The 12,218-nt window shown below is 55.7% G+C and overlaps 1 protein-coding gene across 21 annotated transcripts in view; it reads right to left on the reverse strand.

The window, feature by feature from the left end:
* MACF1 (microtubule actin crosslinking factor 1) overlaps positions 1–12,218 on the reverse strand; it is a 176,916-nt gene that overhangs the window by 17,129 nt on the left and 147,569 nt on the right. For all 21 annotated transcript variants that reach the window (XM_054170404.1, XM_054170416.1, XM_054170417.1 and 18 more), the window contains 16 exons: positions 10,180–10,411; positions 8,863–9,089; positions 7,829–7,951; positions 7,617–7,718; positions 6,514–6,615; positions 6,234–6,407; positions 5,961–6,116; positions 5,624–5,821; positions 5,185–5,313; positions 4,702–4,875; positions 3,154–3,309; positions 2,120–2,326; positions 1,875–1,994; positions 1,494–1,663; positions 1,191–1,350; positions 406–600 (listed from right to left, as the gene is read on the reverse strand). In XM_054170404.1, the coding sequence (XP_054026379.1) occupies positions 406–600; positions 1,191–1,350; positions 1,494–1,663; positions 1,875–1,994; positions 2,120–2,326; positions 3,154–3,309; positions 4,702–4,875; positions 5,185–5,313; positions 5,624–5,821; positions 5,961–6,116; positions 6,234–6,407; positions 6,514–6,615; positions 7,617–7,718; positions 7,829–7,951; positions 8,863–9,089; positions 10,180–10,411 (2,625 nt within the window). The remainder of the gene's footprint in view (positions 1–405; positions 601–1,190; positions 1,351–1,493; positions 1,664–1,874; positions 1,995–2,119; positions 2,327–3,153; positions 3,310–4,701; positions 4,876–5,184; positions 5,314–5,623; positions 5,822–5,960; positions 6,117–6,233; positions 6,408–6,513; positions 6,616–7,616; positions 7,719–7,828; positions 7,952–8,862; positions 9,090–10,179; positions 10,412–12,218) is intronic.

Genomic DNA, 12,218 nt, shown 5'->3' on the forward strand with positions numbered 1-12,218 from the left:
GGAGTTGGAAAGGGAGCTCTGGAGATCATTGAGTCCAACCTCCATGCCAGAGCAGGATCACCTAGGGCAGGGCACACAGGAACACATCCAGGCAGGGTCTGAATGTCTCCAGAGATGGAAACTCCACCACCTTTCTGGGCAGCCTGCTCCAGTGCTCCATCACCCTTCAGTTCCTCCACACTGGTGGCATCTCCTCACCCTCCCTTTTCAAATCAAGCCTTTACTGGCTCTTCTTTGGGGGGGAAGAACAAAACTGCTGCCAACCCTGGGCTGCTCTGCTCAGCCAGGAGGGATCAGCCACTGGGCAAAACCTCTTCTCTGAGGTTTGTGTCCACCTCTCAAGGCCAAACTTGGAGCCCAGCAATGCTCTCCAGGGGGGGTTTCCACCCACAGCCTGCTGCTCACCTGCTTCAGGGCCTGCTCCAGGCGGGTTTGTTTGGACACTGAGAGCTTGCAGACCGTGTCCCAGCGGTTGCTCAGCTCCTGCAGCTGCACCTTCACCCAGGTGGTGTCGTCCCTGCTGTTCTCGATCAGCTCCCGGCCGGAGCGCTTCAGCACCTGCACCGTCCCTGTGCGCTTCCCCAGCTCCTTCTGGAAGACCTGCAGTGGGAGAAGCAGCAGCTGAGCAGGGCTGGGCGGTCCCAGGGGGGTGTTTCACGGCGGGGAAAACACCAGGGGAGCACATCTGGAGGCTGGAATGCAGGCTTGCCACCCACATCAAAGATGCACCACAAGGCGGAGTGACCGGGGGGCAGGCAGGCTGCTCCCGGGCAGGTTTGGGTGTGGGTACACATGGGCACGGGCCCCAGCCTTCCACCCTGGCAGAAGTGGCTGTGACCCACAGCAGACAAGCTCTAGACCCTTCTCAGCCTGCAGCACAGCAGCTGCCTTGAATGGATGCCCAACCCTGTCTGGGGATTTCAATGCATGACCTAATCCAAGCCCAGGAGCCCCGGACTGCAAGACGGGCTGGAGAGAACTGCCAAGAGCAAAGTTTATAGAGGAGCAGAAATTCAGCCACCTGTTCCAAACTCAACCCTCAACACATCTGACTGACAGCATCTTGGAAGAGCAGCGCTCCAGAAGCACACAGAAGCAAAGCACCAACTGTGGCTGCTGTGTTCTTTGGCTCTTGGAGAAGACAAAGCCCCAGATGTGTCCCAGAGCAGAGCTGGAGAAGGCACTCTCACCTTGTGAGCATCCATCAGGTTCATGACCAGATCCAGGTCACCATGGACAGGTTGGTCTTCAGCTAACTGAGGCTCCACCTTGTAGAGCCAGTCCACCAAAGCCTGCAGTGCATCCATGAACTGCCCAGAGAACAGGAGGGCTTCTTCCAGCTTGTGCTGCCTGGGAAACAAACATCCCTGTGACCTCCCATCAGCAAACTCACCTCCTCTGGCCATGTCCCAGTGACCTCCTCCAACCCCCTGAGCAAATCTTCTCCCCTCTGCCAGGAGTCCCTGGCACACAGGTGCTGGGGCTGGATTTACCTTTCCACAGACTTCCCACACACTGTGTCCCACTTGTCCCGGACTTCTCCCAGTAAATTGTCCAGCTTGTGAGTGTCATCTGGAAGCAAGGCCTTTTCTTTGAGGGCTCTGCCTGTTCTGATGGTGGTGTCATAGACAGGCTGCTTCCCTCCCAGTGTCTTCTGGAACTCCTGGGAACAGGAGAGAAAACAAAGCTGCTCCAGAAAGCTCTCTGAAGATTCAAGGTGCTCAGGAAGGTCTCCAGCTGAACATTTCCCATGGAGCCCTGGACATGCCTTTCCCTTGTGCTGATGGAAGAGGAGATGCTTCCATGCTCCCCCTCCCACTGAGGCACCCTTCCACCCAGCATCCAGCACCAGCCTTGCTTTGGCAAAGCTCTACCTTGTGTTTGGAGAGCTGGAGCTTGATTTTGTCAGGATCATTGGAAATCTCCAGCTCGGAGTCCAGGTGATTCTCTGCATCCTCCAACCAATCAATCAGCTTCTTCCAAGCTTCATGGAACTGCAAGGAAACAAGAGCAAGCCTGAACCTCAGCACTGGTGGGGGCCCCAGTTCCCTTCCTCCTGGTCTCAGGACCTCCTGCCCTCCACAGCTGGGGTCTGCTGCACCCTTCCCACGTCTCTCACCTGCTTGGCTCTCTTCCTGGCATCATCCAGAGCTCGTCCTCGCTCCACCGAGCGCTGCACAACCTTCTCCCAGCGGGACTGGACGCTGACCAGCAGGTTCTTGATCAGCACCACGTCCTGCTTCTGGCTGAGGAACTTCAGCTGGTTGCCAGTTTGATCCAGCTCGATGATCTGGTCCCGGTGAGCATTCACCTCGTTGGCAAACACCTGCAAACAGCAAAGATGGCCTCTGGTGCCAGGAGAGCTGAGAGCGCTCCGCGGGCACAGGGCAGACCCTGGAGTCATAGAGTGGTGTAGCATGGAAGGGATCTCAGAGCTCCTCCAGTCTAACCCTCCCCTGCAGTCAGCAGGGACATCTGCAACTAGAGCTGGTTGCTCAGAGCCCCAACCAACCTGACCTGGATGGGGCAGCTCCTGGGTCAAGGTCCCACCACCATCAAACATTTCTCCCTTCTCTCCAGCCCAAATCTCTCTCTTTCAGTTTCAAACTATCCCTCCTTGGCCTGTCACAACAGGCCCTGAAAAACTCTGTCCCCAGCTTTCTGATAGGTCCCTTTAAACACTGAAAGGCCACCAGAAGGTCTCTCTGGAGCATTCTCTTCTCCAGACTGAACAAGCCCAACTATCTCAGCAGAGGGCCTCCAGCCCTCCCAGCATTGCTGTGGCCTTCTCTGGCTTAGAGCTCTAACAGTTCCATATCCTCCTTGTGCTGGGGACTCCAGAGCTGGCCCCAGCACTGCAGGTGTGGTCTCAGCAGAGCAGAGCAGAGGGGCAGAATCCCCTCCCTCCACCTGCTGCCCTTCACCCCCAGGCTTGTGTTGGTAACTCCACCCCTGAAGGTGTTTAAAAGATGTCTGGATGAGGAGCTTAGGGCCATGGTCTAACAGGGAGATGTTAGGTTATGGTTGGACTCAAATCTCTTCAGGTCTTTCCCAAGCAGGTGACTTTATGACTCTATGACTGCCCTTGGCCTTGTTGAACCCCATGCAGTGCCAGCCTTGCCCCCTCACCCCGGGGAGCTGTTGGGTGCTCACCTTGTGCTCATCGATCTGAGCCAGCACGGCGTTGAGGATGAGGCTGGCCGGGGGGGCAATGTTCAGGCTCTGCTCAGCCAGGGTCAGCCAGTTGATGAAGTCCTGCAGGGAATTCTGGAAGTCTGTGGCCAGGGCCAGGGCTTCCTCCAGCTTTGCCTGCCAGGGTGAGGAGGGAGGGGGGGAAAAAAATCAGCAGAGTGAGGAGGGTGAGAGCTCATGCTCGGAGGTGCCTCAGACAGAGGAAGCCTTTGTGTCCCTGCCCAAACTTCCCTCCAAGAGGAACCTCAGTGCCCAGGCCTGCCAAGGCCACTTGTTTACCAAGGGGAGGGGGTCCTGCTGAAGGCTACTGCTTGCTTTCCACACAAGAACCGCTGGCCCTGAAAGGGGAGAGCTCCAGCAGCACACCAGCAGCTGCGTCACCCTCAGCTTCCTGAGCAAGGGCTCAGCATGGGCAGAGCAGCTCCAGAGATGAGGGGGAGGACATTTGGATAGCAACAGCTGCAGCACCACACATTTATTCTGGGCTGAGGCCACCATGTCCCTTGTTTTATCTCATCACCAGCCAAAAGCCTGGGCTGGAGTCAGCTCGGAGGAGGACTTGGCTCGCTGTCCCACGGAGGCCCGACAAAGCCTGCCTTTCAGAGCTGCAGGAGGCTTCTTCCCACCTCTCCCCTAAATTAACCCAAAAGGCAATTTCCCTCTTACTTTCAGTGTGATTTAACCAATCTGATGTCTACCTGCACAAAACCACCCCAGCCTGATGCTCAGACAGCACCACCTGCCACACAACCTCGACCTGCACAACCGAGAGGTTGTCTGATGCAATCACCCCAACCCCTCCTCTCCAGCCCTGACCTGCTCCATCCTTCCTAGCAAAGCAAACCGCAGGATGGTAGAGGTTGGAAGGGACATCTGGAGATCACCCAGCCCAACCCCTCTGCCAGAGCAGGGTCACCCAGGGCAGGTCACCCAGGAACACAGCCAGGAGGGTTTGAGAAGTATCCAGAGGAGACTCCACAGCCTCTCGGGGCAGCCTGCTCCAGGCCTCCAGCACTCTCACAGCAATGAAGTTCCTCCTCATGTTGAGGCAGAGCTTCCTGGGTTCCAGTTTGTGCCCAATGCCTCCCATCCTATCACTGGGCACCAGGTGAAAAAGCTTGGCCCCTTCTTCTTGCCCCACACCCTCAGGTATTTGTAACCACTGATCAGATCCCTCTCAGGCTGCTTTTCTCCAGGCTCAACAGCCCCAGGGCTCTCAGCCTTTCCTCAGCAGACAGAGGTTCCATCCCTTCATCATCCTCATGGCCCTCCATTGGACTCTCTCCAGTAGTTCCCTATCTCTCTTGAACTGGGGAGCCCAGAACTGGACACAGTACTCCAGATGTGGCCTCACCAGGGCAGAGAAGAGGCTCAGAACCTCCTTCACCCTGCTGGCCACACTCTTAACACACCCCAGGAGACCACTGGCCCTCTGGGCAACAAGGGCACAGCAAAGCAGCACAGCAGGGAGCAAGCACTGCCAGACCAGCACCTCTCCATCAACATTACCTTTCTCTCCTCCATCTTGGTGCTGACCAGGCACCACTTCTGCTCCAGCAGGGCCACACTCTGCTCCGTCTTGGAGCCGGAGCCGGAGTCATCCCTGTTCAGCAGCATCAGTCGCCCCTTGGCCAGCAGCTGGCTGTAGGTATCCTCCTTGGCTTTGAACTGCCCATACAGCTCCTGCAAAGGAGGCACCACTGGAGCGTTAGACAAGGGAAGAGCCTGCAGCAGGACCATGGCTTGCTGCAGCTCAAGGTGACAAGAAAATCGGGTTCAGGGCGGGCAGCAAAGGCACAGGAGAGTGTTGCTTGGAGCAGATGAAAGGTGCTTAAAGCATCTTGATGCAGGCATCAAGTGCAAAATTATCAGTGAGAAGAGACCAGAGAGGCAGCTTCCTCACACCAGACAGAGAAGGGAGATGTGTGGATGCTGAGATTTGCCAGGCAGGTGCTGAACCAAAAAGCTTTAGAAGCTCTCCTAAGAAATTACCATGTGGGCATTGAGCTGCTCCCGGGCGGTTTCTGGCAGACCTCCTGTGGGTTTTGATGCTGACAATTGGCTCTCCATCCTCGTTAGCCACAGGAGGAAGTCTTCAATCTCACCATGGAAACCTTGGGCCTGTTGAGGAAGGTATCATCAGCCCCAGATCAGATGACATCAGCCACCACTGACCGTATGCCAGGGCTACCATTGTGTTTGCTTCCAAACCAGCTCGGAGGCAGAGCTGGGTGCCCCAGGGCTGTGCATGGCACAACCTCACCCTGGCCCCTGCTGAGCTTCTGGGCATCACCAACCCCTCCAGGACTAAGAGCTACATGAAAAACTTGCACAACCCCACTCCCAGTGACTCACTAAATCTTTCCCTCTTCTTTTTCCCCCTAAAGCAAAGGAAGTGGATCCTCAGCAGAGGCAGTGCCCCCTCCCTGACCTGCTGGAGCGTGGACTGGAGCTGCTGCTCCCTCTCCTCTGTCTTCTGCAGCACTGACTCCCAGCATGAGTTCAGGTTCTCCAGGCGGTTCCTGAGGCTGCTGGCATCATCCCCTGCACTGGACTCCAGCAGCTCGTTGCCTGCTTTGTTCACTGTCTCCACAGTTGCTTGGTGGGCCAGGACATCATTCTTCAGCACCTACACAAGATGTGGTGGGCAAACGTTGGGACTCCTCTTTAAACACCCCCTGATACATTCCCATGGACTCAAACCAGCTCCAGCCCTCCATGAGAAGTCAAATCCTGGATGAAAGTGGAGCTGGAGTGGGGGTACTCACGTGGTGCTTGGCAAGTTCCACCTCGATGACTTTTGGGTCTCCATTGATAGGTTTCTGTGCATCCAGCAGCTCCTCAGTGTGGGTCAGCCAGGCCATCAGCTCTGCCAATGCATGCTGGAACTGCCCAAGTGCCAGGAGAGCAGCTTCTAACTTATGCTGGGCAAGGAGAGGGATGGAAAAGGAAGAGTTGAAGTCGGGAAGGAGCCTCAAACCCTACCATGACCCCAGCAAGCTGCAACCCCACACCTGTGAGAGGCCAACCCCCCTCTCTACCTGTCTGTGAGCAATTTTCTCGCCCAGATTCTCCCAGAGATGTTTCAGCTCTGTCAGTGGCTCCTTGATGATGTCTCTGTCTGTCTCATCTGTGGCTTTTTTTAGCATCAGCTCACCTTGGTGATTAAGCTTTTCCATTTCAATCTGCTGCTGGTAAACCTCCATTTTAAACTCCTGCCAAAGGAAGCAGGACGAAAACCAGGGGGAGAAAAATGAATCAGTGGAGCACGAGAGCTGGGAAGCAGAGAGCAGAGAGCTGGCCCTGCCCTGGCCCAGGTACCTTCATCTCATTCATCTGCTCCTTGACCGTGTTGAGGTCTGTGCCAACGGGGGACATGTTGCAGAGCTTGATCACAGCGTTGTCCAGCCAGTCAAACATGGCCTGGGAGGAGGGAGCACGTGGTCAGCACAGGCAGCGGCAAAGCAGCCTCCCCCCCCAGCAGCTTGGTGGATAGAAACTCCAGCACAGGAGATTCCACCTCAACAGGAGGAGGAACTTCTTCACTGTGAGGCTCACAGAGCCCTGGAGCAGGCTGCCCAGAGAGGTTGTGGAGTCTCCTGCTCTGGAGACTTTCCAGCCCCATCTGGATGTGTTCCTGTGGGACCTGTGCTGGATTCTATGGTCCTGCCCTGAGAGGGGGTTGGACTGGATGATCTCCAGAGGTCCCTTCCAACCCCTAACATCCTGGGATCCTGGGATCCTTCACTGAAAGGGTTGTCAAGCCCTGGAACAGGCTGCCCAGGGCATGTTTAGGTTGGACATGAGGAACAATTTCTTCCCCAATAAGGGCTGCCAAGGCCTGGCCCAGGCAGCCCAGGGCAGTGGTGGAGTCTCCATTCCTGGAGGGCTTGAACAGCTTTGGAGCTGTGGTGCTGAGGGATGTGGTTTACTGGTGGCTTAATGGTTGAGATTTGATGCTCTTGGAAGGTCTCTTCCCACCAAAATCACAGAACCATGAAGTCATTTACATTGGAAAAGACCTTCAAGACCAAATGATTCTGCAATTCCATCACCACCCTGCAACCATGAAACTTCTCCCCTGGGGCAGAGCTGCCTGGACAGCATTTTCTTTTGCAGGCTCCTTCCTTCCTTCTTTCCCTTCCCTCTCCTGCTTCCTTCCAGCACAAGCACCTGCCAGCAGCCAGGCTCACCCTGCTGCTTCATGCAGAAACGAAGACAGATTTGGGCAGAGAACTGCAGCCAGGTATCTGCTGCTCCTTGGAGCTGGCTGCTGAGCTCAGGCTCTATCAGAGCCTGCAGACATTCACCAGGGAGATGTTTTCTGCTTTGCATTTGGGCCAACCCCAGCACAACTCCTGGGAGGAGATTCACAGTGGTGCTCCCAAGTCCACCCACTCCCCACCACCAGCCCTGCCTCTTACTTGAAGGGTGTCCTGGTACTGCACAGCTGACTGCATGGCTTCCTCCAGCTTCTCCAGCCTCTCCTTCCACGTTTTGTTGAGGTTTTCCCAGGCGTTGTTCATCTGCAGGACGCAAGGGTTGCCCACAAAATGCATCAGGTTCTCCTGCCCCAGCTCCCACCTGGCTCCTAAGCTGGTTTGATCTGATGGGGGAGGGCTGCTGGGGTTCCTACCTCATCAATGCTCTTCTTCACTTCTGGTTTCTCGGTCTCACCACAGGCGAAAATCAAATCGGTTCCAAGGAGCCGGATGAACTCCAGCTCCTCATGCAGGCCATCTGTCTCCTCTTTAATGGTCTGCACAGAACACAGTGACCCAGAGGGTGGATGATTAAATGTCCTTCCAAAACTGCCCCACGAGGGCGTGGAGAGCCCTTCCTGCTCTGCTGCCCTGCACCCTGGCCAGCAGCGACTCAGTCACGCAGCGAGAGAGTGCTCGTCATGGGCACCACCACCAGCCTGGGCTGCTCCCACCTCTGGCCACAGCTGCTGCTGTGTGCAGGGGTTGGGGGAGCTAAGATGAGAACATCTGCAGCCAACCTGACGTGTGCCTGGCCTGCCTGGCTGGAGATGCTGTTTACAAGAGCTGGGCTCTTTGCAGGAGGGGTTTTGTCAACACAGGGATGAGCTGTTGAGACTCAAAAGCCACAAACCAGAGCCAGAATGCTTAGGAAAGGGAAACACCAAGGACAAACCATAAACATCTCTGCTCCCCTAGGTCCCAGACAACTCAAGTCCACTTGAAGTGGATTTCACCACTTGTTTTAAACAACCAGCAACACCCAAATCCAAGCCCATCCAGCTTTACACTTCTCTCTAGTCTCACTTCTGTCCCTCCCACACCAGACAGCACTCAGATGCCTTCAGCTCAGGCTGGGAGCAGATCCATGCAAACCTCCACACTGCTCAGAACCAGTGGGCACAGAGCTCTGGCCACACACTTGAGAAGCTTCCCAAAACAGGCACTAAGATAAAGTGAGCTAAGCATCACTTCCACGTCTGGCCCAGGGGGTGGTGGTGAAGGATCTGTGAAAGGCACTCCTGGATTTTTATTTTGCAATTCCAAACTGAATGGATTTAACATTTCTGCCTACACAGCTGTCCCACAGCCTCTTCTGGCCATGCTCATAGCTAAAACCTGTCCCAGTTTAGCTTGGAAGCTGGCTGTAGACAAGCCCCAGACAGAGGTGCAGCTCCAAGGTGCTCACCTCTGCTGCTTCCACCTGCTGCTTGATGATGGAGGGGTCGATGCCTGGGCTCTCCAGGTCGTGAACAATGTCTTGAGTGTCTTTGATGGTGGTCAGGAGGGCTGCCATGTCATACCAGAACTTCTCTGCAAGCTCCAGGACATCCAGGAACTTCATTTCACGTTCTTCTGCCCGAGCTTTGATGTCTTCCCAGAAGAAGACCATCTGATCCAACTTATCCTGGATTACTGGGGAAGGGAATGGAAACACTCAGTGAGGAAGAAAACCTCCTTTGGGTTTTACAACTCAAAAAGCATTCTACAAACACTTTCCACTTTGAAACAGCCAAGAGAATGTTCAGCTGGGCATGGGAAGATGAGCAGGAGCATCAGAGCATTGACTCAAAGGATTCTGAGGGGCATGAGAAACTCCAGCTTGCAGAAATGAAGCCTTTATTCCTCTGCAGGCAAGCTCAGGGCAGATTTGCCCACATATCCTCCTCCAACAAACCTCTGTTCTGGCCACCTCTAGCATGAAGTCTGTGCTCACTCAGTCCATGAGCTGCCTGTTGAGCTGCCAAGAAAGGTGCCAATTAGTGCCAGTCGTGCTGACAGTTCCTTTTGTGCTGGGGATGTTCCTCCCCTCCATTAGATGCTGAATGGACACCAACAAATCATTTCGCTGGGGCCACCAACAGTTGCCACAAGAGACCAGCGGAGGGTGAGGGCTCAGCCTGGCTGAGCTGGAACCTCTGAGAAGCCACCAATTCTTCTGCCTCCTCTGGCTGATACCACCCTGCCTGCTCCAGATGGAAGCAGGCACTAGAAATCTTCATAGAGAGAACCCCATCCTTCCTCCTGAGGCCAGCAGACCTTCTGAAATCACAGAAGGGACCTTAAAGATCATCCAGTTCCAAGCCCCCTGCCATGGGCAGGGATACTCACAGTCTCATCCTGCCTGGTCTTAAACACCTTTCAAGGGAAGAGCTGTGGGAGTGTTTAAGAGCAAGCTGGATGAGGAATTCTGATTTTAACTCTGTGATGGGAGAAGCCTTTGACAGAAAGCAAGGATGGAGTTGGATATCTGAGAGGAAACAGCCTCAGCTCACACCAGGCTGCTCAAGGCCTCATCCAGCCTGGCCTTGAACACCCCCAGGAAGGAGGTAGCCACAACCTTTCTGGGCAACCTGCTTCCAGAGCCTCACCACCCTCACCGGCAACATCCTCGGGCCACCAAACCCTCCCCAGAGCAGCGACGGAGCTGAAGTGCGGGCAGGAGAACCTGGGCACTGCCAGCAGCCAGCCAGCAGCAGCTGCTCTCAAGCCCCCCCCGAGATACCTTTGGCTGCCAGGTCCTTGTCTGCTCCCTGGGAGCGGCCGATCAGCTCTTCCCCGCGGCGCTTCAGGGCCTCAAAGGAGGGCTGCAGCTTCTCCAGCTCCACGCTGGAGTTCTTGTTCTCGCTGATGCACTCCCGGATCTTGTCCACCTCGGCGGGGATGAGGGGCGGCATGCGCAGGCGGGACGAGAGGTTCTCCAGGGTCTCCAGCATGGGTTCAATCTTATCATGGAACTGGAGAAGAAGAAACTCGTCAGGGCAGGCCGGGAGGCGGCTAAGCAGCGCGGCGGCGGCGGCGGCGCTCCGGGCAGATCGAAGCAGAGCCGCGCCGCTCCCCGCGGCCCCCCAGCGCTGCACCCCAGAGGGCCTCTTGGGAGAGGACAAATGGTGCCTGCAAGAGCAGCTAAACCCACAGCCTCCTGGTCACGCCTGCCTCTGCTCTCCTCCGCTGCCAACAGCCCCAGGCTGCAGCACCTCAAAGCAGAAAGACTCCCAGAGCCGGTGAACCGAACGCGGCAGGGATTTGGCGCCAGGCTCATCCCGACAGAATTCCCAGTTTGGAAGCTGCCCTGCTTCTTGTGGGTGGGCAGCGTGGTGAGGAAAGCCAACCACAGAACCACTCAGGTTGGAAAACTCCAATCATAGAATCAGGAAGGTTGGAAAACGACTTCTAAGGTGACCAGATCCAACCATCGGCCCCAAGGGCCAAGCCAGGAGGGATAGGAGCAAGCCTGCAGGGTCCCACATCGTAGAATCATTAAGGTTGGAGAAGACCCTCTAAGATCACCAAGTCCAACCATCAACCCAACACCACCATGCCCAGAAGTGCCCTGGCTGCATGGCTGGTTGAGCACAAAAGTGCTGCTGGAGAAGTGCCCACGTTTGGTGCTGATGGAAACCTCCACCTGGTGCAGCGCCAGCAAGAAAATCCACCCCCGGCAGGGTCAGCAGCAGATGGTGGAAGGCTGCATGCACATGGGGAGCTGCCATGGAGCTAGGGCTTCAAAAGCAGAACCAGAAAGCCAAGTGTGAGAGAGAAAAATGGCTCTAAGCAGGGTTTATTGTCATTTTATTCAGGACAAGTCAACTTTGGCCTTAAAGATCCCAAACCACCTCTGCTGGTGAGGAAGGAGGACAGCTCTGGTCCCTCTCTCTGCAGGACACCAGTGCTGCCATTCACTACATCCCAGGCTCTGACAGCAGAGAGGAGATGGGCTCTTGGTGCAAAGTTGAGCAAGGGCCAGGCTGGCTCAGCCAACAAGCAGGAGCAACCCAGCCAGTCCAGCTAGAGCAGCAAGCTCTGTGCATCAGGAGAGGCTTTGCAGGAAGCATCCCCAGCAGAAGCCGGCAGCGGCCGAGCCCAGGCGACAGTGCATGGAAAGCCATCTCCAACCCCCCCACCCCCAACAGAAAAGTGGTTTCAGGCCCCCAGTGTTAATTCTGAAGCATGTTTTGCTGAGCTGTGCATGGACCAGAACCCAAAATCTGGGTGTAAAATCGACTCAGCCCAAAGAAAGAAGGGGGGGGGGGGAGGGGGAGGGGAAGGGGGGGGCTTACCTCCGTAATCTGCAATGGTGGGGCGCAGTCAACACAAGAATGAAATGGGACCATGTGGGGAGGACGGGCACAGGCAGCAACAACAACACACAGACAAACACATTCCACAATGGGAGTGAGAGATGAGAGGGGAGGGGAGGGTGTGGGAGGAGGGGGGAGGAAAAACTCTGAGTTAATACAAAGTGCAAACCACGAGAAGTGACTACACAATACAGGAGTCCAAACCCAGACGTGACGAGAAACCGACTGCCCTGCGGTTAACAGGGCGCTGAGATGAAGCCTGACTCAGGGAGCTCATAAACCCTCAGCACTAGAAATTCTTCACCCCCTTTGTGGCCTTTAGCACCTAAAGTCTCTGCCCTTCCCTTCCTATCTCTGCTCCTCCAGTCACTGACCTTCTCTGGAGGTGCCCAGACCCTGGAGCCGACCATTAACTCTCCCATACAAAGGATCCCATGGCCGTGCCCTGCATGCTCAGCTTATC

This window comes from Dryobates pubescens, chromosome 20, assembly GCF_014839835.1.
Source record: "Dryobates pubescens isolate bDryPub1 chromosome 20, bDryPub1.pri, whole genome shotgun sequence".
NCBI lineage: Eukaryota > Metazoa > Chordata > Aves > Piciformes > Picidae > Dryobates > Dryobates pubescens.